The 24,357-nt window shown below is 46.2% G+C and overlaps 1 protein-coding gene across 3 annotated transcripts in view; it reads left to right on the forward strand.

Annotated features, from left to right (window-relative positions):
• Nucleotides 1–23,747, forward strand: part of LOC121838417 (zinc finger protein 431-like) — a 38,538-nt gene extending 14,791 nt beyond the window's left edge. For 2 of the 3 annotated variants that reach the window (XR_006078495.1, XR_006078497.1), the window contains exons 3-4: nt 15,199–15,695; nt 20,497–20,568. Coding sequence is in view for 1 of the 3 variants with exons in the window: in XM_042294667.1 (XP_042150601.1) it covers nt 20,497–22,058 (1,562 nt within the window). In the remaining 2 variants the exon portion in view is untranslated. Of the gene's footprint in view, nt 1–15,198; nt 15,696–20,496 lie in introns of all 3 variants that reach the window. The other variant, XM_042294667.1, reaches the window with a different exon arrangement.
• The last annotated feature ends 610 nt before the right edge of the window (nt 23,748–24,357 follow it).

The following is a 24,357-nucleotide window of genomic DNA, read 5'->3' on the forward strand; positions in this document are numbered from 1 at the left end:
CTGCCTCGAGCCAGAGAGTGCTCCTGCGAAACGCACAGAGCAGTGAACGCACCTTGAGGTCATTTTATACACCTTTCCAAAAACGCATCTCAGGGCGCTTTCATTGCTGTGTTTATGCTTTTTTGCACGAGCATTTTCTGACTCGCCGCAGTTGGCTGGCACGCGCTGGCTGGACTGTGATCAAGCACGTGTGGACCGTTATTTTACATCGATAGCTAGCTTTTATGCAAAAAGGTGAGCTGGCGGGCTAGTTGGTCGTTCATCGTTAGTAAAATAGCGCAAAACAACAAGGAAGGAAGGACGAGGTAGACAGGAAGGGCGCTAAACTGACAACTGACATTTAATATTTAATGGAGGAGAAGAAAGAAGCAAGATGTTACTGATGTTTTTGCTTAAAAGAAAGAAACGTACACCCTCAAAGTTGTTATACGTAAAAATTTAAAATAAAATGTATGAAAAAGGTGAGTTGCTGATGAGGTATGTGAGTGAAAAAAAACAAAAAACGTAAGAAATAAGAAAGAAAGAAAGAAGGAAGCAATAATTTTGAAACAAAATTAGAAAATTGCCGAGGTACACGATCGGAAATCGTAGATGATAAAAAAGATGAAGTTTGAGACTTAAAAGGAACCTGAGGTTGCAGGCTGAATGCTTGTCGTCAAGTCATATGATTAAGGTAGTAAAGTTCCTTTGGAGATAAGGCGATCGATGGGGCGCTGATGCACACCGCTCCACGGGACAAAATTGTTTGAGCTTCATACAACTCGCGTGTTCTTTTGGACCTAAAACGTCTTAGGATTTTGGTTTGGCTAAACACTGCTGAGCACATGCAGTCCCTTGCATGTATTGCAAGATGGCCGGCTGGTGATGATCTCAAGGCTAAGGCATGTTCTCGTAAGCGTTCATTGATGCATCGGCCTGCTTGTCCCACATATATTTTGCCGCAGGTGAAAGGTATTTCGTACACCACTCCTCGTTGGCAGTCGAACGTATTGTTGCTGGTGTCTTACTTTGCACTTAGCTTGCTGTGGTTGGAGATGGTTAATTCTCGGACACAACCGCCTAAGTTTATCTGGTGCAGAGAGTGCCACTTGGACTTGATATTTAGAAGCAATCTTTTTTAAGTTGTGTGTAATCTGAAGAATGTATGGCAGCACTGCTGGTCGTTGGTTCTTCTCTCGTGTGCGCACTCGTTGTCCACTGTTGGTGAGTAATGATTCGGCGACTTCAAGCAAAATCGAACTCGGGAACCCAGATGTCTTGAGGCGCTGCTCTTGAGCTTGAAAACTCTCAGCCGCGGTCTTAAGGCGAGACGCGGGTCTTAAAATGGTAAAAAATCGCGAAATTTGGGGTTTTTCAAAAATCACATGTTTGGATAGAATATAGTCTGAAGTACCTGCCTGCCAAGTTTCAATGTCCTATTTGACGTCTAAGTATAAAAAAAACGATAAATACGATGCCTCCGCGACGCTCAAATCGCGAATCAAACGCAAAAAATAGTCAAACTGCGCGCCCGCGTCGCTTCACGACCGATCGTCGGATCGCGGCCATCTTGGTCTTGTTGGAGAGCTGGTTCTCTTCCCTACGTCCTCATCCCACTCACTATCGCGACAACCTTGGAGAGCGTCCGCATTCCGCGTGTTTTCACGACCGGAATAACGATTGCTCATTGGCCCGCGCGCGTACGTCACGGGTACGTCGTGCCGCGCGCGCCTGTCATAGGCCAAGACGCGCCCCTTTCCACTTTTGCTCCTTTCCTCCTCTTGGCGCGCGCGCCTCCAGCAGCGCAAGGGGATCGTGGAGAAGCGTCGTCTGCTTCGTTTTGGCCCGTCGCTTTGTTCGTTCCGCGGCTGAGTGCACGTTGTTTCGAAATCGTTTACGTTCGCGCGTTCGCGTCGGACATCGTTGGTTTCTCGCTACGAAGTTGCGGGAGTTTTATTTCGAGCGATCGAGATGCCGGGGGACTCTCGATTGAAAGAGAGTACGCGGCGGACGTTCGGGAGGAAGACGCGACGTGCGTGGAACAAGCGGAAGACAACACCTGCAAGTGCGCCGCTACGATCTGCGCCACTGCCGAACGCATTGGATCTGCCGGGACCATCGGCTAGCCTTCCCGTTGACGATGCTGCGGCCTCAAGCTCTGGTCCGGATGGCTCAAGTTTTGCCGGCACCACTCGCGTCGACTCTACCTACTACTCCACGGCCGAGCAAGCGCAGCGCGCCGAGCGATCGGAGCAAAGCAAGCGCGTTTTATCGGAGAAGTCGGCGACCCAGCGGAAGTTCGATCTGCTTGAAGTCAACGGATCATGCCAAACAAGCGATGCCGGGACCCAGTTTGTCATCGTCGACATGAAAGTCCTCAACGACCTCTTCGCGCACGCGAGGTGTGGAAGCTGCGGTGTGGGATCTCTCACGCTCAGCAAGGCCGCGGACAAGGAGTACGGCTTGGCCGTCAAGCTTGTGCTCGTCTGCAGCACTTGCGACTTCCAGAAGAAGCAGTTCTCCTCTCCCAGGGTTGCTGGAACAGCAAAGATCACTCCCTTTGAAGTGAACATGAGGGCCATGAAGGGGATCCAATCCATTGGCAAAGGAGTGACAGCCTTGGCAGACTTCTGTGCCTCCATGAACATTTCTCATCGGGGCCTGCACCACAAGACGTACCAGGGACACCTGAAAACGCTTGTGCGGGCATGTGAGAATGCAGCAACCGACAGTGAAGCCGCCAGTGTTGCTGTCGTCAAGGGGCTTTACACAGGCTTTATGAACCCCATTGGCAACATCGATGTCATCTTCGACGGATCATGGATGACCCGAGGACGCAGCTCCCACATTGGTGTAGGCTGCATTGTGGAGTTGTACTCTGGCCTCGTCATCGACCATGTTGTGTACTCCAACTTCTGCCTTGGATGTGCCTTGGGACCGGAGCCCGAGGACGATGGCTACAGCGACTGGTACGCAACCCACGACTGCCAGAGGAACATTGACTGCAATGCTGGCCGTATGGAGGTGGAGGCTGCGCTCACAATGTTCCAGAGGTCTCTGACCAAGCGTGGTCTCCGCTACACCACCGTCCTTTCGGATGGGGACAGCCGGACATTCCATGCCTTGTCTGAAGCGAAGGTTTACGGCTTCATCAAGATAGAGAAGAAGGATTGAGTGAACCACGTCCACAAGAGGATGGGAGCTGCCTTGCGCAACGTTGTTGAGAAGAAGAAGGCACAAGGCGAGTCACTTGGTGGGAGAGGAAAGCTGACACAGGAAAAGATCAAGAAGATCACTAACTATTACGGCTATGCTCTCAGGAGCAACAGCCATGACGTTCCAGGGATGAAGAGGGCGGTGGAAGCCACACTCCTGCACATGACCTCAACAGACAGTGCCCCAGACCACAGCAAGTGCCCCGAGGGAGCGGAGTCCTGGTGCAAGTACAACAGGGCCTTGGCAAACAGTGAGCCTCCGCCGCCGCACAAGAATCCTCTTCCGGATTGTGTTCGGGCTGCACTTGAGCCAGTGTTTGAAAGGCTCAGCAATGAAGACCTGTTGGCACGGTGTAGTGAGGGAAAGACGCAGAATGCCAGTGAGAGCCTGCATTCGGTGATCTGGACGCAGACTTCAAAGAATGCGAATGCCTCCCTGGACAGCGTGAAGAGGGCTGCGGCTGAAGCTGTTGCTGTCTACAACCAGGGAAGGAGAGCGACCAACGAGTCCATTGCTGCAGGCCTGGGCTACGCCACCGGTGACTGCCTTGTCCGCCGAAGCATCGAAAAGGACAGTCTCCGTTTACGTAAAGCAAACGCGGTGCACCAGAGCAGCAGTAGCGTGAAGGAAAGGTTTTCCAAGCGACACCAGGCAGGAGCATCACGAGATTACAGCCCAGGACAGCTGTAATGGCTTTTTCCAGTGCCATGTGGAACAAAGGCCCTTTTCAGGGCCAAACAAAATTACGTTTGGAGCTTGAAACTCTTGCTCGCCTCTCCCGTTGTCCAAAGTTGTCGGCTCATCACTTTAGAAGCAATTTTTAGCCTATATCAGTAATTCTTCACCATTTTTGCAATCTTCTCAAAAACAAATTATTGCAATTTTTAAAATGATTTGTTCAGAATGCACTACACTACATCTTGATAACTATTATTGCATAAGGGTTTTCACATAATTTATTGTAGTCAGCGTCGAAACAGGAAATTGTGATTTTATCAACATTTCACTCGTTCTTTACTTCTTTCATATTTTTTTTCCTAATGTTCCCATAAATGGATTACATCATCTTTTATGTCAAGTTGTTCATGAAGACTTACACTACACCTTGGTGGCAATTATTATTTATCATTGTTCACACAATTTTCTATGTTCAATGTCAAAACTTTAACTTTGATTTTCTCATTTTCATGTTTTTTGTCAACGTGCTTAGCCTTACGGGGGTTTTCATGAGGTTTTTATCGTAGCATTTTGAAACTTTTTATACCGTTTTATTCAGAAAGGACTGGACTATGGAGTAAAGCTATTTTTTTGCAGTTTATAATGACAACGAAAATTTTATGATAAATAATGCGACCTCATTAGTGTCATAATTAGCATAATTAGTACATTTTTATATTATAATGTAATTTTGTGAAAATATAAATAGCTTTATAATGCATGGCAGACCTTTAGCTATGCATCTACATCAATAAAAAAAATATTTTTTGTTCGAAATGGCCTTAACGACCCGTAAGAAATTAACCAAATTAGGCAACACTATTTTTTATAACTTGAAAACTAATTGAGATATTTTGAAACTGATTTCATATTTGAATTGAGGAAGAAGGAACACATATGCACAGTGATTTTCATTAGTATAGCTGCAAAAATAAAATAGTTCATTTTAGAACCAGTGTCTCGCCTTAAGCGAGGGGCAAGGGCTCAATTTCACCCATGAGACTCTAACGAATTTAAGCCTTCAATTTTTAGATCTTCATCTGATGTTCAAAGACATGCACACTTGCTGGAAATACTCGCCAAGAACCAAAAAAGGCCTGCTTCAGTACGACTCAGCTCACTCAAAAATCATTGAGAGGAATTGTCAAAAGCACAATGAGTGCAGCCTTAAAGAAGTCGGCGTTGGGCTTGCAGGAGTAAAAGAGCATAAGTAGCTAGGTTTATTATTTACTCCTGAGCTACGTTGAAATACCCAGATTAATAAAGTCTGCCTCAAGGCCAAGAAAGCACTATGGTGCCTCAGGCAAAACCTTACTAGTGCACCTCCGGAAATAAAAAGCCTGAATTGTACGGCCCTGGTAAGACCGATTATTGAGTATGCGAGAATTGTGTGGGATCCACATACTGTAACCAATTGCCATAAACTCGAAAAACATTCAGCGACTTGCTTCCAGGTTCATCTTTAACAAATTCGGCCGCGCTTTTTCTCTTACAAGACTTTGTGAACTCGCAAACCTCCCAACTTTGGATTTGAGAACCGAGTATGAGAGGTTGAAATTTCTTTTCCAAATTATACGAAACTGTATAAAGAACAACTCGGATTACTTCAAAATCAGAACTAACAAATCCTCAAGGCATTGCCATAGCATGTTCATTTGTAGTCGATCTGTACGAAATGATTATTTTAAATTCAGTTTTTTTTTTCATAGAACCATCAGAGTGAAAAAGATAAAATAGTAAGGGTGCAGGCGAGCTGGTGGATGTTAACCATGTTGAATATACCTGAGACTGGGGTAGAAAAGAACATAAAAGTCAAAGAAACAGAAAGGGAGAGGATGACGTCTCAAACTCGGCTCTTTCTCTTCCCTTTCTGTTTCTTCGACTTTTATGTTCTTTTCTACCCCAGTCTCAGGTATATTCAACATGGTTAACCATCAGAGTGGAATATGCTGTCCGATTCTGCTGTTTCGTCAACATCCCTTAATGCCTTTTTAGAAAATATAAATAATATTGTTTAATGTGACACTCGTGAAAAGCCCAAATTGTACAAATACGGACCAAGTTTCTGCTTTGTTGTGAAATGTTCATACTTGTGCTGCTTTCAGTTTTGTATGATTTTTTGAAAATCCCATTTCAAAAATGTGATTTTCAAAAAATCACATTTTTGAAATTATGTTTTTTAATATCTACAGGTATTTTCGCATCTTTTCTCAAAGTATTATCGCAAAATACGCCCTATTTATTTTGGGGTATTGATTTGAAGTATCGAAACAGAGATGCCTTCTCCGAAAAAAGCAAAAAAAAAGGTACAATTTGACCGCCGGTAGCTCGCGAGAACAACGCGATAGAAGGGGGGCATCTTGGTCTCATTTGAAAGCTCCGCTCCCGCTCTTTCTTCTTCCGCCATTCAAGATGCTAGACGGCGACTGGCCGCCGAGAACGAAGCACAAATAAAAAACTAAATCTTGCCACGTGGTTGGCTGTTTCGGATCACGTGTGCAAATGGCGCTTTCTCATTCGCCGTTAGGGTTACGAAGCGTCTGCTCGTTGTTTCCGATCTGCCATCTTGTTTGATTCTCGTGCGCGTCTCTGACCATGCCGATCACAACAACTCCACGGAGAACGTTTCACACAGCCCACAAGTTCGGCAAAAAACGAAAAAAGGGCCCGAGGAAGCTAATCCACGGCGCAGTTCAACCTCCCGCGAGCCTGAACGTCGACGACGAGGTGCGGGAGCCCGAACACGAAGATGTCGCATCGACGGCGCCGTCGACATCCTGACTTCAAGCAAGCGAGTGCGGCTCGACACGGTGATGCTCAGCGCTTCCGAGATTGACGAGAAAGAAAAAAAAAGCCGAGGAAAAACTCAAAGAACTTTTGTCGACGTCCGCTACGACGCGGAAAGCTGCCCTGATGGCTGGCATTTCGGCCGCCGATCAAGAGGCTCCCGAGAGTACAGAGAGTTTCGTCGTAAGCCTCGACGTCGTGAACTCGCTTCTTCAACTCGCGAAGTGTAAAGCTTGTTGCCGCGATGTCGAACTCATAAAATGCGATCGCGAGTATGGACTTGCAGTAAAACTCAAGCTATGTTGCAAGATCTGCGGGGATGTCGCACCCGAGTGGAGTTCGCCGCCGGTAGCAGTAAAAATCTGTCTGTGAACGTTTTTTACTGTTTTCTTGAAATGAACTTTTTGCGCAGTTTGCTATTTTGCGGAAGCCGTATCTCGGCCTGTACACAACCGATCTTCCTAATTCTTTCTTTCTTTGGTAGGTGTATAAGTGGGGTATCCAATAAGGGGTCTAATTGCATCAACCTAGGCATCAGTATTTTTTGTTAGCACCTCCAATATAGATTGTAAAAATTAATTTATGAACTGAAAATTTCGAAATGCCGTAAAGATGTTATAAAGAATCATGGAGCCTTCATTTATACCTTATTGGTTTCTGTAGACCTTCTAGTTTACAGAGATACATTCCTTTTTGAGTTTTGTCTTCATAATTTTTTGGAACCTCGCCTATAAAATGTTCAAATAAAATAGTTAATTTTATCAAAAGTAACCAAGTTATTTTAAAATAAAGTACATATTTGTCATCAGAATGGGAAGATGATTTTGCTCTATAAATTTCATTTGGATTGGACCATAAATTGAAAAAAAAGCTCAAGAAGCAGTGTTTCCCCTTAATTACTTTTTGTATAGTGGTTACTTTCATCTTTTTGTTTTTGTATATCCCCTCCTGTGATGGCCCAATGGGCTGACGGTATCAATAAATGAAATGAAAATAACAAGCAGAAATCGTGTGCTAGAATTGCTAGAAACAGCCAAAAGACATGGCAAAAGGAGTAACAGTACTAACAAGAAACCTCCTTCCAGGCGGAGATGACATCAGGGCACAAGGTTGCTTGACAAGCAGCCAACACACTGAATTCCCGCTCAGAAGCTGGTGGTAGCATTTGACCAGCTTGAACACTCACTGCCACGACAAGTTCAAGAATTCACAAAATAATTAGAAACGACTCAATTGATTTGCCACAACTACGTTAAATGCCTCCCATGTAAATGGCCAAGTTTCCAATGCATTGTCGCATAGGGACATATTACTTTCGGCGCAAAGGTCAAATGGGCAACTGTGTTTATTCTTGGCCATCATATGATCCAGGTCAGGGGTCTCAAATTAATTTGAGTGTGGGGGCCAGATAACCCCCCTTGACGAATCGAGTGACAATGTAAGGCAGAAGTGGAAGGGGGGAAGAGGTGGAGGTTGAAAGATTTTAGAAAGAGGTCATGATCTCTGCTTCTTTTGAACTCGCAGTTTTGCCAGTGATATCTTGAACCTTGATTTGTTTTGTAGGCCCCCGGTACTTCTGTCACCCCTTTGGGAAGGGCAGCGCTAAGATTTTTACATGGAACAATCATATGTTCAATTGTTTGCCTCCACTTTACATAGAGTGCACATTTTGTCTATATTTTCAAATTTAGCCCTGTCTTTGTTTATTCTTAAGGGAACACTGACAGGGTATTTATGCTTGCCAAGGTTTTTATTTGTGCATGACATATTAGAGTTTAACAACTCAAAACACAATTTGCGTCTCGAAATTCGTCTTCTTTCCGCCCAAAAGTCGCCGATCGAGAACTGGCCGTTTTGAGTTGCACTCTCGTGCCCACGAGAGCGCAACACAGTGGTCGCGTGCCATTTTCTATGGTTTAGACAGAACCATCAAGGATACTCAAAGTTGTGGGTCATCAAAGGCACACACTTCCGGTAATTTTCTCTATATTTCTTCTTCCCCAGTCCAGTTTTGGTTTCGAGCACTTGCCTTTTTTTACTTTCAAAAATATATGACGCTCTAACAAAATATCGATTGGGTAGTCTTCTGACACTATAATGGAAAACATAAAAATAATTTTTGGGGTGTGTCAGTGTCCCTATAAAGGGGCCCTGCAAGGACTTTTTGACTGGTTTTTAATTTGCACCGAACCTGAGCGCACTGAACCTAGTAACTTAAAGAAACTTTTCTTTTCTCAAATTTCGCTTTATTTTAAAAGTTGTAGGCAAATCAGAATCACAAAAACAAGCAAAAAATAACCTCCCTCATGACGTTGTAGGTCCTGGCTTGAGTGGCCGTGAACTAGAGGAGGAGTAGAGAGCTCATCGAGCGCTCACGGCTACCGCACTCCGTGTCGACGGCTCGAGAGGGCGCCACTAAAGCAGGTGTTGGATAGGCTGTATGAAACGGGCGGCCGGGGCGGCTCGCGTTGCATTTGCTGCGCGATTAAAGACTAATTCGGCATAACACTTCATTGGCCAAAAACGACAGCAAACACGTGGTAAGGATCAGTTCAGAATGGGAGCCTCTGCGTGCTGCCGTACCACCAAATGGCCAAATCGCCAGCCAAGCCCGTGCCGAAAGCCTTCGGAACGCTCGGAACCGGTCGGATCCTCGAGCCGGTATACGACCGCAGCGCCGCCGCGTACATCCGGGACCTTTCTACGCTGGCCGTTCGTCGGAGCCTCATCCCAGTAGCCGTTTCTAGTATGCGCCGTTTTTTCTGCCGCTTAGTGGCAGGTTGTCAAAGGGTCTTTTCTTGTTTGCATACTTTATGAACTGCATTTGTTTCTTTTCTGATCTAAAATACCGAACAAAAACTACTTTAATACATAATTGAAACGGTTCGCGACACTTATTTTTTGTATCTCGACTAAAGAAAAAGCTTTTAGTGGGTCTGACCAGTAGTAAGCCCAGGACCAAAAACGTCACATTTTGCACGTTTTCGGTACCGCGGGTTGCCCTCGTCGGTGGAGAAGGTTTCCGCGTCGTCCGGTTAAAATATGATGCATTGCTATTTAATTACTCTCTCCATGCCCGCTGGTTTGCCCGAACCCCAAGGGACGTGGAAACCGCAAAAAAGGTAGACGCTTAAATAGGATTGCAGGGCCCCTTTAAGACACCTGACCTGGCCTGAGCTAGAGTTCCTGTATAGGCTCCCTACGGGAGTCAGAGTTTTGCGTTCATCCTGTAGCATTGTCTTGCCAAGCAGCGCACCGCGCTACACGGCATTTCAGTCTGCTCCTCACGTGGTCGGATCTTGGTGAATAGTGGCGCGGCCAAATACGATATAGCTTCGCCGATACTGGAAACTCCTCCGAAAACGTCGGGGAGCGGCGGCAAACGTGACAGTGGCGCCTCTAGCGGACTCGGAGTCTTCGGAAGCAGACGACACAATGGAAAAGTATAGGCTCCGCGACGTCCTCGGGCTTTGCGAGCCCCGTTTCGTCACCCTAAGAGCTGAAACAATTCATTACGGTCAGTCCGCTTGCAAAGCGGAATTTACTGATTGCAACTGCAATGACAGACAAATAACAACGCGTGCATAAACAAAGATGGAGCAGTTTATTAAGAGGACTCAAACGCCACTCAGGGACATTACACGCGTTTGAAGCGTATTTGGGGAGCGGAAAAAAGGCGTTTCGCTACTCAAACTACGTTGTAAGAAGTTGCTCTTTTTCCGTTACAAATTGCGTTGTCATAATTTCTTACCTGAATAGGTGATTATTAAAACATGCGCAAACAATATGTCAAAATTACCAGAGCAAGCGCACCAGCCTTTCCAACATTACAAAAAAAAAAGTTAAAAAAAATTTGAGTGTGCAAGCACTTTCCAAATTTTGCAGAAAAGATGGGGTCCCCATCCCAGACGAAAATAAAAAGAAATGGGGAACAGTCGCGAACAACGGCGAATTAAACGCAGAAGTTAGCGGACGATACAAAGATACAAATCATCCATCAAGACCTCCTTCAACGACGATAATTGCACGGGGCGTCGGTAGGAGCATCGAAAATTAGCAGGTGGTGCTCGCCATTTGAACTCAACAAACAAAGCGGAAGCAACACGACGTAACTATTAAAAAAAAGAGCTTCACTTTTTTTTTTAGCTGCACGTTACACGTATGTTTATTTGCCTTCGAGGCGTTGGTAGGAACTAAGAACAAAACAGGAAAGGAATAACGTAGTCCAGCTCACTCTGCCCGGTAAATAAGAGTCGAACTCTGCAATCTGCTTCGTGCTAGCAGTGTGTGACCTTTTTTTGCTTTTGCATTTCTTTTCCCAGTGACTTCGGCAGGTTGTTTGTTTGCTCGCTTGGCGCAGGAGTTCAAAAGTGCATTCCAGTACTTGTTGGCATACATGTCCAGGCAATCCTTGCACACCGTACCTTTGTTTTGAGTTTCGTTCAGCAACCTCAAGTGCATTTTCAGCTGAACTTTTGCTTGGTGCAATATGTTATATTCCTCGCCAGCATGTAGCGCCACAAGGTCCCCGGTGACCTAGTGTGACGATGTGTGGAAGTGTGGCGCTCTAAATTAAACAGGGGCCCACGGCTCCCTCAGTTAGTGTTGTGTTGGAACTGTGGCACGTGTGTCATGCTTCCGCTTGTCGCCGCCGAACGTTGGCCAGTGGGAAGCGAGTTCGGTTTACACTTGTAACAGTGGCGACGAGGGAAACGTTTTGTTCTTCGTACAAAGTTTGTCACGGTTCCTTGCGAATGATAAGTTCGCGAATTATTCTGCTCGGGCTAGTTCTGCTCGTCATGCCAACTTTCGGCAGAATTGAACCTTTTGAAGGGGGAGGAGAGGACCGGCCGTCCTACGACGAGCGTCTAGAAGCTTTCTTTTCAGCGAATGATGTCGCGGCAAAGAGGCAAGCCATCTTCTTCAGTTGCTGCGGTGCGAAGACGCACACTCTTCTTCGGGACCTGGTCAAGCCTGCCGAGCCTCAAGATAAGTCTCTGAGTGAGGTCCTGTCCGTCCTCGGCAACCATTACTGCCCGAAGCCTTCCGCCGTCGTCCAGTGCTTCCGTTTCAACTCGCGTGCCCGCGCCGACGGACAGCAGCTACGTCGCAGCGTTGAAAAACTTGTTCGAGCACTGCAACTTCGGAGCTGAGCTTGAAAACATGCTGAGGGACTGTGTCGTCTGCGGGATTAACAGCACTGCAATCCAGACCAGACTTTTGGAACGGCCAGACTTGACGTTCGATGATGCTGTGCAGACCGCTGTGGCCATGGAAGCGGCGAAAAGGGACGTTGGGGGATTTGCCAGACCAGCTCCGGCATCGTCGCGTTCACAACGCATCGAGTCACGGCACCTGCGGGGTGCGTCACCTGCTACCGCTGCGGAGACGGACACCTCGCGTCCGGCTGCAAGCCCGTTAAGAGTACGTGCAACTACTGCTGAAAATAAGGACATCTATCGAAAGTGTGCAATTCGAAGCAGAGGGGCGCCCAGTCATCCAGGAAAAGTTCTACTAGACAACGCTTTCTGGGACAAGCGTGCCCGTTCCCAGCAACGGAGACGCATCCAGTGAATGTCGTCGATGACAACGCTGAGGACGACAGCGCATCGTCCGAGGTTTTCGACATGTGGCAAGTTGACAGCGTCGCGCCGTCACCGCCGTTCACAGTCGCCGTCTACGTGTGTGGCAAGCCACTCTGCATGGAGGAGGACACGGGCGCAAGTTTCTCTGTCATCGCCAAGAAACGTCTGCAGGTGCTAGTGCCTGCGATACGAGTCATGCCATCCGGCGTGCTGCTGTGAAGCTATTCCGGTGAACTGACCCAAGTTCAAGGCAGGGTGGACGTCAGCGTGCAGTTTCATGACAAGAAGGCCGTGCTGCCATTGCTCGTCACTGGAGATGAGTCACCTGCACTACTTGGACGCAACTGGATTCGGCAGCTGGGCCTCAACTTCTCTGATGTGGAGGTAACTGTTCACTCACTCTCTGACGTCAGAACTCTAGTTCAAGAGTTTTCTGCTGTGTTTGAGGAACACCTGGGTACTTTCAAGGGGCTCAAAGCCAGTATTCATGTTCTGGAAAATGCTCCACCGAACTTTTTTTAAGCTGCGTCCACTACCTTTCGCACTCAAAGATGGAGTTGCACAGGAGCTTCAACGCCTAGAAAGGGAGGGCATTATTGTACCAATCAAGACATCAGCCTGGGCTGCACCCATTGTTCCTGTGGCCAAGAAGGATGTACGTGTGAGGATTTGTGGCTATTTCAAGGTAACCGTGAATCTGGTGGCCACCCTGGAAAAGTACCCGATTCCCAGGATCGAAGACCTGTGGGCCATGCTGTCTGGGGGGAAGAAGTTCACCAGGTTGGATCTGAGGGATGCTTACCAGCAAGTGATTCTTGAGCAGGACTCGAGGAAGTATGTCACCATTTCCACACATATGGGGTTCCAGTACACCCGCCTTCCTTTCGGAATGTCGTCCGCTCCAGCTATCTTCTAGCGGGAGATGGAAAACTTGTTCCGAAGGCTGCCACACGTCGCTGTGTATTTTGATGACATCCTGGTCACCGGCGCGACTGACTCGGATCATCTGCACAAAATTCGTTCCATTCTCACACGCCTTTGTGATGTCGGACTGAAGTGGAAGTTTGACAAGTGCCATTTTTTTTGTGCCGCAGGTTGAATATCTTGGCTGGAAGGAAGCGCCGAAAGACAGGGACAAAAGAAGTAGGTAACGACGACACGTGGCACACTCGCAACTGAAGGTTTATTGGAAAATACAAAGACTTAAATGCTATAACAAACCACTTCATTTCCTGCCACCCCACTCTCTCTCTAAAAATAGCATTTAAGTCTTTGTATTTTCCAATAAACCTTCAGTTGCGAGTGCGCCACGTGTCGTCGTTACCTACTTCTTTTGTCCGTCTTTCGGCGCTTCCTTCTAGTCATGAACAACCAACTAGCCCAACTTAACATTCTGAATATCTTGGGCACATTATCAACCAGGAAGGGCTGTCTCCAAGCCTGGGCAAAGTAGCGGCCATACTTCATGCTCCTGCTCCTCGTGACGTCAAGCAGCTTCAGAGCTTCCTAGGATTGATTAATTTCTACAGACATTTCCTTCCTAACCTGTCTGATTGCCTGCAGCCACTGCACTTGCTTCTTACCGACGGGAGGAAGTGGGAGTGGGGAAAAGACCAAGAAGAGGCTTTTACCACAAGCAAGCACTTGATGACGTCCACTCCGGTTGTAGCTCATTTCAATCCAGAAAAGCCGGTGTGTCTAACTTGTGATGCATCGCCATACAGGATCGGTGCAGTTCTGGCGCACCATGAAGCCGATGGCCGAGAGCGACCCGTTGCTTTTGCATCAAGGAGTTTGTCCTGAGCAGAACAAAACTACAGTTAACTTGACAAAGAGGCATTAGGCTTGGTCTACGGGGTGGAACGGTTCCACCAGTACTTGTGGGGGACCCCTTTTCAAGCTTTCACAGACCACAAGCCGCTGCTGGGATTGCTGAGTGCTGACAAGCCAGTTCCTGTCCACGCGTCACCTCGGCTTGTCAGGTGGGCTCTCAAGCTTTCAGCGTACAAGGACCAGCCGACCTACAAAACCAGGAAGGAATTTAGGTCATGCTGACGCACTCAGTAGACTTCCATTACCTGGGAGCAACGTTGAAAAGAACGTGCTGGCTGACGTCTTCATACTACAGCACGGATATCCCAATCTTCTTTCACCCTCCGTTGTGGCTCAAGCTACAAAGAATGACCCCGTTCTGGGACATGTCGTTCTCGCTGTTCTCAGGGGAGAGAACCTTGCACTGGCATCAGACACAAGCCCTTTTTGTGCAAGGAGTTCAGAGCCTAGCCTGCATGAGGGTTGTTTGCTCTGGGGAGCACGCGTGGTGATCCCAAAAGTGCTGCAGGCTCGAGTCCTGGATCTGCTTCATTCCAGCCACCCAGGCATTGAGAAGAGCAAAATGATCGCCAGAAGTCACGTCTGGTGGCCGGGTATGGATAACGACATAGCCCACCATGTGAAGAGCTCCTCGATTTGCCAAGCTCATCAGCGGGCTCCACAACCAGTTCAACAGACGCCCTGGCTGTTCCCCCAGAAGCCTTGGTCCAGGCTTCACATTGATTTTGGAGGGCCATTTATGGGGCATACTTTTTTGGTCGTTGTGGATGCTTTTTCAAAATGGGTCGAAGTGTTTCCTGTCTCGTCAACTTCTGCAGAGGCTACCATAACAGCCCTGCGAATGGCCTTCGCTCAGCACGGTCTACCAGATCTGATTGTGTCAGACAATAGGCCTGCATCTGCAAGTGAGCAGTACTTGAACTTTCTAACATGCAACGGGATACGCCGCATGCTCGTGCCGCCATATCATCCAGCGTCAAACAGGGCAGCGGAGCGTGTTGTACAAACCGTCAAGAACAAACTGAAGAAAAAAGGCTCTGGGGATTTTCAGACTAATTTCCAGATTCCTGTTTCATTACAGGACTACTCCGTACAAGGTCACGGGCAGAGCACCATGCGAGTTGTTGATGGGAAGGATGTTCAAGACGCCGTTGGATGTCCTGCGTCCTAGCCTCCAATCCTCAGTGCTGCTCAAGCAGCTAAAACAAAAATTATACTGATAAAGGCTGCCGACAGGGACCACCGCTCAACCCTGAGGAGAACGTGTTCGCCAGGAACTTTCGCCAGGGTATGCCCTGGGTGCCTGCTCGAGTCGTCGGCGCCTCAAGTCAATCTCTTGTGCAAGTCCGCCTTGAAGATGGCACACTGTGGCATCGGCACGGTGATCACTTGCGTTTCAGACTGAATGACGCCACCACAGCAGCTACGGCCGAGGCAGAGACGTGTCAACCTGTTGGTGCTGCAGTGCAGTTGGAACCGGAAGTGTTAAATAAGAGTCAATCTGCTGGTGCTCCCGGCGCTCTGTTCGAGCCAGGCAAAACAAGCGTGGATGCAAGCGACAGTGTCGCAAGCACTGAGGTAACTCCTCATCCTACAAGCATCAGTCCACCCCAGCTGCGCCGTAGCACAAGGACTAGGAGGGCCGTGCAGCGGTACTCCCCTTAGCTGTAGCTTGTCTTTGTACCTTAGAGGGGAGGACTGTTATATTCCTCGCCAGCATGTAGCGCCACAAGGTCCCCTGGTGGCCTAGTGTGACGATCTGTGGAAGTGTGGCGCTCTATATTAAACGGGCCCACGGCTCCCTCACTTAGTGTTGTGTTGGAACCGTGGCACGTCTGTCATGCTTCCGCTTGCCGCCGACGAACGTTGGCCGGTGGGAAGCAAGTTCGGTTCACTTGTAACACAATATTAGTCTGTTGAGGCGTAAGTGGCGATTTCGAAGCCAGACTTGGATAGCCCTTCCAGTTTAATTTGAAGTAACTTAATTACTCACGTTTGCTCCTTCTTCTGGAAGCGGAAGAAGGATTTTCCACCACATCACGAAAACTTGTTTTTGCAGTGAAGATGGCAGGCACATGGCATCCCTGCCATTTCCTAGTATGCGCTGGTGTACGCTCGAAGGCGGCCAGTTGATCAACCAATGATGACCCATAGCAGACGTGACCGCTTACTCAAACAAAAATCCGAATAGAAATGTAGCTTGCACTTCTTAATACATTCTTGAGTATCAAAAAGTACATATGAAGATTTCGGATCAGATACTCAATTATCACAGATGACAGTGGAAAAACAACAGCAACAACAAAGTTGCGGATGGCCCTCCAAATATCTAGGCATAGCATAGCAGACGAACCAGTGGTAGTAAGTGACGAAGCGAAGGAAATAAAGTAAAAACTAAGCCAAACAAGGCAAAGCAAAATACGCAATGGTTCAAAAATCAAGTAAGCACAAGACAGAAAAAAGCAAACAAAAAGCATAAACGCAGAAAGAAGAAAAACCGCAGCGGCGTAGCGTCGCCTCAAAAATAAAAAGAAAGTAGACTGCAAAATGGAAGGAGGTGCACGACCGTCCATTGGGTGTTCCTTTTTGTAACTCCGCTTTTATTAGTTTCAATAATAGTGTCAAATTTGTATGTGCACAATTGTCTTCTTCTAGAGCTTACTGACATGGCAGTAATGTACCGTATATTTCCGCATATAAGTTAACCTTTTTTTAAAAAGTGAGCATCTGAAATTAGGGGGGTCGACTAATACGTGGAGTAATCGACTAATACGCGGAGTCGGGCTATCTGCGGGTCGGAAACGTCAGAAAAGACTGGTTAGCAATCAAATGCAGGTCCTAGGGACTTTTCCCCAGTTTAAAGATAGTTTCGTATTACTTGTCTAAGAAAACGACCGAGTAACTATGTTTTTTGAAGTATAAACAGATTTTAACATTTAATAATATGTTCAAACAACATATAAATATTCCACCGATAAGGAAACACGTTGGTTGTTGCTGGCGAAACTGAAACGTGAACTCTGTGGGGAAAAATGTAGGGATTTGTACCTAGATATTCAAAGAAGAAAGGCTAAGAAAAAAAAAACCTCCATCAGTCGTACGCATCCTCGTGCGGTGCGGTTGTTGAAATTCCAAACTTCCCTTTGTTGATTTTCTCGGCGATCGCAAGAATGCCCCCGCAGCCACGTCGTCAGTACAGCGCGTCTTTTAAACGCAAAGTGATACTGCACGCCGAAGAAAAAAACAACGTTGCAGCCGAACGCAGCTTTGGAGTCTCGGAGAAGTGCGTAAGGGGATGGCGTCAGCAGCAAGACAAGCTTTTTGCGTGCGCTGGTACGCGCCGGTCGTTCTGTGGTTCCAAACATGGACAGTACCCAGCAGTGGAAGAAGCAGTGAAAGAATGGGTTAGCGAGCAACGATCGAAGAGCCTGAGCGTGTCGTATGACGACATCGAAGGAAAGGCACACGCCGTCACCATCGAGCTGGACATAGACAGAAACGAGTTCAAGATATCCAAGAAGTGGGTCGCAAACTTTATGAAGCGTAACGGCCTAAGCCTAAGGGGGCGAACAACAGTGTGTCAGCGCTTGCCGGACGCGTACGAAGAGAAGCGGCTCGAATTTCACCGCTATGTCGCTGAGTTGCAAACGAAAAACGGCTTCATGCTCGGCCAGATCGGCAATGCGGACCAGACTCCTGTCTGGTTCGATATGCCCAGCAGGAGGACCGTCTCCGAGAAGGTAGAGTGGCAGGTGCACTTGCTGATGATGGGCAACGAGCTCAACCGTTTCACCGCCATGCTGTGTTGTACAGCGGACGGCCACAAGGTGCCACCCTTCCTCGTCTTCAAGCGAAAGACGATGCCTGCAAATGGGAAGTTTCCGCCAAAAGTCATTGGGTGAACGAGAAGGGGTTCTTTAATAAGGAGACCGTGCTAGACTGGTTCCGCCTTGTGTGGTGCAGGCGTCCGGGTGCCCTGCTGAAGGCCCAAAGCATGCTCGTCCTCGACTCCTTTCGTGGCCACATCACCGACCGCGTAAAGAAGACTGTGGCCAACGCTGGATGTGACCTGGTCGTTATCCCGGGCGGGATGACATCCATCCTTCAGCCCCTTGACGTGGTGCTGAACAAGCCCTTCAAGGACCGCGTGGGCGTCCTATACAACGACTGGCTGAGCCAGGACGACAACCCGAAGACACCAACGGGGTGCATGAAGCGTGCATCTCTCAGCACCGTGGCACAGTGGTTGAACGATGCGTGGTATGGACTGCCTGCCAACATGATCCGCGACGCATTTTTAAAGTGCTCCATCTCTGCGCCGCCTCACCCGGCCGGCCCCAGTGACCCTCAAGACACAGAAAGCAGCGACTGCGTTGTTGTGTCGACCAGCGATGATGACGACTCTGAGGCCTAAGACCTCTTGTGTGTGTCGCGTGCACCGTGTTTGAATAAACGTTCTTTAAACAATTTTACGTTATTCACTAAAAAAAATTTTTTTTTGAGGGAATCAGATATTATGGGGGTCGACTTATATTCGTAGTCGACTTATACGCAGCAATATACGGTACATGGTTTGAAATTGCCTTTTGCTTCTTCATCCGGGGACGATCAGGATTAGCCAGCTCACCTATTCGACGAAACGGTTTTAAGCAAGACATTCATGAGAAATTAAAATTGCAACAACAAAACGAATTGATCAATATGAACAGTAAAGTTGAAACATAGCAATGTTTTAAAAGAATCATTGCCCTTTTCAAAGAAACAGGGCAAAGGGTACATTTGTGTATTGCCTGTCTTACATAAGTGCTGACAGAGTGTTTTCTTCAGGAGAGCCCGAAAATTGCACCCTACAAGCTGTGACATCTTTCCCTTGTGAAGAAAATGTCCTTGACTCATGAGGTGGAACCTATTTTTAACATTCCAAAAGAGTGAATACCCATGGCAATCTTTTTTCATTGGTCACCTCGCATGGAGATAGGCGAAACCAATGCGTTCTTGAGAATTTGTCTGCTAGCGGAAACTCCGAGCTCGCCAGAGGCGCTGCGATCACTTTTCACCCGCGATCCGCGGGAGTTGCCAGTATTGCCTTACATGGTATTTGGTGCGGCGGTCCGCAGAAAACAGACATGCAACTCGGGCTTCCGTAGGGAACCTATACTGGAACTCTAGCCTGAGCCAGCTAAGTTCTCCCTCTGGAATTATCGCCTTGCCAAGGTGTGCCCACGGTTACTGGACTAATTTTCAACCAAAACATGGTAGCCTGTAAATGTGCATAGAGGAAAGAGGCTGGACATGCTAGAAAGTGGCGACTTGACAAACCTCAAGAACATAAGGAAAGAAGGAAATGTTACATATTTGTGTGTAAAGCCCCTATAAATTGAATCATTTGGTGCCAAGGTCATGCCTTTCGAAAGAAGTGTAAACAATGGCTGAAAGTAGTGAAGCCCAGGCTCTTAACTAAGCTCTTTGTTTATTAGTGGACCCTCTTGTGTCCGTAGTAATGAGAAAAACTTGTATTTATTTACCCAGTTTGTTCCCAAAATTAGCTGTCCATAGCCCACACTGCGAGTTTTAATATTCATGAGGCAGAATTGCAGAAGGATTGGTTTTTCAAATTGTCTATATAGTGGGGCATCCATGTTAACAGGACAGGACTGCACGACATGTTGAAGTTCTTTTACTGATAACTTCAAGGAAGACTCGATTTGACCTGCCGTAATCAGTCATTGATAATTAAAAAACGACATCTAGCAATTTACAAAAATATTGTTTTTGTTCCACCTTCTGAATAATTAGCTATCTAGCCCCCCAAAAGTGCTAAAATCAAGATTGTAGATCCAAAGGTACTAAGTAAAACATTTTCTTGTGACAAAACAAAAATTGCAAAATGAGGAAACTTTTTCAGTGAGAAGATATGTAAAGTATGATTTAGAAATCGAGATAACAAAATTAATTATTTTTTAGAATTTTCACTTTTCAAGATTGGGGACATCCCTTAATGGTGCCAGTTGCATTTGAGTGCTTCCGTGAATCGAATTTTAAAGTGCTGCAAAATATTAAACTACAGCTGCGGCAGAACTGCATTAAAGGGCAACTCCGCTTCATTTTGGTTTTGAAAAACAATGCAGTCCTCTTCAGTAGCGCCTAGGAAGATCACACATCAAATATTACAGGGCAGTTCTGTGTAAATGTTTTTTAAACGGTCCGGCAAACTTTGCAACTTGCCGAAATCGGCTGACTTGAGCAGGAGAAACAAACAGCGCAGTCAAGGCTACGTCATGGGTGCAAACAGCATTAATGACTACTTTTCCCCAAACTAAGTAGCTATCTTGGTTGTGCTTTTCTTGTCTGTCAATGTACATATGGTCTTTTCTTCTAGGTGATGGAGCCACATTGTTGGGGGAGACCAGCTGCCCACTAAAAGTCGCCGAAAATGTCTGGTTCGGATGCTGTTTCTGCACCTATGTGACCAAAGATCATCGTGCAATTGTGAGCCACCTGGCTTTCCATGGTGATGAACAAGCCAAGTGCCAGTATCTCCCTATGTCTGGCTGTATTTCCGAAGTGTTTGGCAACATTCAAAAGCACAAAAGTGAAAGGCCATTTAAGTGCCAGCTTTGCCCCCGAGAGTTTGCTTATAATTACCTTCTGACCTGTCATAACCGAACACACACTGGTGAAAAGCCATTTAAGTGCAAGCTGTGCCCCAAAGCATTTGCTCAAGTCTATTATCTGCAAAATCATAATCTAACACACACAGGTGAAAAACCCTTTAAGTGCAAGCACTGCCCCAAAGCCTTTGCTCGAAATTCCTCTCTGATAATTCATAATCGAACACACACTGGTGAAAAGCCATTTAAGTGCAAGCAGTGCCCCCAAGCCTTTGCTCAACACTGCGATCTACAAAGGCATAATCATGTGCACACTGGTGAAAAGCAATATAAATGCAAGCAATGCCCGCAAGCCTTTGTTCAAAATTCTGATCTACAAAGGCATAATCGTTTGCACACTGGTGAAAAGCCATTTAAGTGCAAGCAGTGCCCCAAAGCCTTTGCTCTAAATTCCTATCTGAGAAGCCATAAACTAATCCACACAGGTGAAAAGCCATTTAAATGCAAGCAGTGCCCCAAAGCCTTTGTTCTAAATTCCCATTTGAGAAGCCATAATCGAATGCACACAGGTGAAAAGCCATTTAAGTGCAAGCACTGCACCTTAGCCTTTGCTACATATCTCCATCTGAGAGCACATAATCAAACACACACTGGTGAAAAGCCATTTAAGTGCAAGCAGTGCCCCAAAGCCTTTGCTACAAATCCCCATCTGAGTGCACATAATCGAACACACACTGGTGAAAAGCCATTCAAGTGCAATCAGTGCCCCCAAGCCTTTGCTCAAACTTCCACTCTGAGAAGGCATTATCGAACACACACTGGTGAGAAGCCATTTAAGTGCAAGCAGTGCCTCAAAGCCTTTGCTCGAAATTCCTATCTGAAAAGTCATAGTCAAGTGCACACTGATGAAAAGCCATTTAAGTGCAAGCAGTGCCCACAAGCATTCGCTTATAAATGCCGTCTGAGAAATCATAATCGAACACACACTGGTGAAAAGCCATTTAAGTGCAAGCAGTGCCCCCTAGCCTTTGCTCAAAATTCCTATCTGAGAAAGCATAATCGAACACACACTAATGAAAAGCTATTTAAGTGCAAGCAGTGCCCCAAAGCCTTTGCTCAAAATTCCAATCTGAGGAAGCATAACCGAACACACACTGGTGAAAAGCCATTTAAGTGCAAGCAGTGCTCCAAAGCCTTTGCTCGAAATTCCACCCTGCAAAGCCATAGTCGAACACACACAGGTGAAAAGCCATTTAAGTGCAAGCAGTGCCCCAGAGCCTTTTCTCTTAGTTGTAATCTGATCCGTCATCATCAAACACACAGTGTTTAAAATCCTCACAAGGGCAAAGAATGGCTGAAAGCTTTGCTCAGAATAAGAGTTTATCCACCACGCGTGTGGAATGCCTTGTGGTTGATCCGTAAGTTGAGCATGCCCCGTGTGTAATCATTTAACTCATGCGCAGACGTTTATACCATTTCAGTCCATTAAGTGTAACATAGGTCCCAAAGGTTTTGCTCGAATTTTAAGCTCTCCACACTGAAGCCCTAATGCACAATAAGCCTGACAAATTTCAGCAGTGTCCTAGGACATTTTCTAAATGGTCTTTCTTGCCTCGTCGGGCACATGCTATCACGAGGTTAACAAACCCTAAGGCCATTTGCATAAAGCCTGAACCGAGTGGTCCTTTCAAACACCAGCAGTATCCAAGAAACTTGTATCGGAATTTCAGCTTGGTTGGCCGCATAGACTGTGCACACTGAGCCAGACTATTTCGCCTTGCCTTGGAGCCTGTTGTCCAAACACCAGCATTTGTCATCACTCTAGTGTATTGATTAGTAGTAAATCATTCTTCTCCAGCTATGATCTAGAGGCTGGGTCAGTGAATAGGAGACATTGTTTAATGTTTTTCAGAGCAGTTACTCTGTGTTCTGCACCTGAATCTACATTGGAACATGCTCTAGCTCTTGTTCCAAGCTCCATTTGAACTTCTTTGAGGTGAGGTCTAATATGTTTGTAAAAATGTCTTTATAGTTTTCCCTTTATACTACTCCTATCTACAAGGAAGATACAATGTAACAAAAGTTAATGTGTGACCAGAATTTTATTTTGTTTATTAAAAATAAAAAAGGTTGGCAGTTTAAATTTTTACATTGTTTCTTTCAGCGGCTGCCGATTTTTGTACTAAAGTAGTGGCTTGTTGACACCCTTGCGACTGCTTACGACCGGATAGGCTAAAAATGGATTTTTAAGCCTCAATCGGTCGTAGTGAAGTGCAAGTGTGTGAGCGGGCCTTAAGTAGTGTGAAGTAACTTTTTCCAAGTTTTTTCTTTTGACGTCCCGTACCGCGGTAAGACCTCATTCTGGCAGTTTCCTCAGTGGGGGACTGATCACCGAGTATGTGTGTGTGTGCACCACAACACCTGCTACTGGTTGGGACATCGCTAGTTAAATATCCTTCGCACTGCCGGGCAGATTTTGCTATAAATTAGCATTGTACCCATTTTGAATACAGTGTAATGCCCCCTTGGTACTGCATTGACGCAAATTTTGGAAAATTTGGAACTAACATGCTTGTACTGTAAGTGCTTTCACCTTCCTTCTTTGCAGTGGCGTCTTTGCAATCGTGTATATATGGCATCTACTTTGAGATGTAGGTCTCCTTGTATGTTGGAAAATTTCTCTTGCTTGTTTTTGTGTAACACAGGTTAATAGTTTGTTTCTCTGCTTCACTCATGGCCAACATTCTTTTATTTTTTTTATTAGAATGAGGAGGGTCGGTGAAGTCTCAATGAATACTAACACTGCCATGAATTAGCTTTGGTTACTGGGTCCCTTGAATTGTTGCCCAATTTGTGTTTATTTTTTTATTGTGTAAATAATTTGAAAGCATATCTGTATTGCAATGATTCTTTTCTTTCACTCTTTTTTGTTCAGCTTGAACGAAATCTGCGGATGATAAATATGTAATCAGACTTTTGTTTCACTGTTTCTGCGAGATAAAGGTCTTCAGTCAAGCTTTTGCAGTGCTGTTATCCTTTTGTCTTCCATTGTAGATCTTAGGTGAAGCAAATGTGCCACAGGTAGAGCAGCTCTTTAGAAAGTTCCCACTTTGCCATCCTGCTTGATGCTGAGATCTCTCTGTAGCAGTTCAGAGTGGCAGCTTCTGGTATCTGTTCTGACAATAGCCCAATTCCTGCCTTCCAGCTGGCTTATGCAGGAGGTGACATTATGTTTCTTTTACTGTCTAATACATGTGAAGGCATCGTGCCCGCCTATAAAAACAAATCCCTGGACATTCCAAATTGAGTTTATGATGGGGCGGGCGCTTTATCACTGGGTATTTTGTCATGTTTCATAAGCTTTATTACTGGTCAGAAGGAAGCCACTCGAGCCGTATCACGTTGCAAACAGCTAATTCGGGTGTTTCTCAAGGAGCTCTACAACTTTCTAATTGACATTTCGGTTCATAATACATTTAAAAAGTTGGGTAATTAGTCCTAAACATTAAATTTTTTAGGCATAATTAAAAATACTGCAACTCTCGCAAGATGTTTGCTAACAACATAAAGTTGGTTTCATTGGCCTAAAGTGGCTGCGCCCTAATTTCTCGTTACAGAGATTTGTAAAC

This window comes from Ixodes scapularis, unplaced genomic scaffold (assembly GCF_016920785.2).
Source record: "Ixodes scapularis isolate PalLabHiFi unplaced genomic scaffold, ASM1692078v2 PGA_scaffold6__148_contigs__length_123643588, whole genome shotgun sequence".
Classification (NCBI taxonomy): domain Eukaryota; kingdom Metazoa; phylum Arthropoda; class Arachnida; order Ixodida; family Ixodidae; genus Ixodes; species Ixodes scapularis.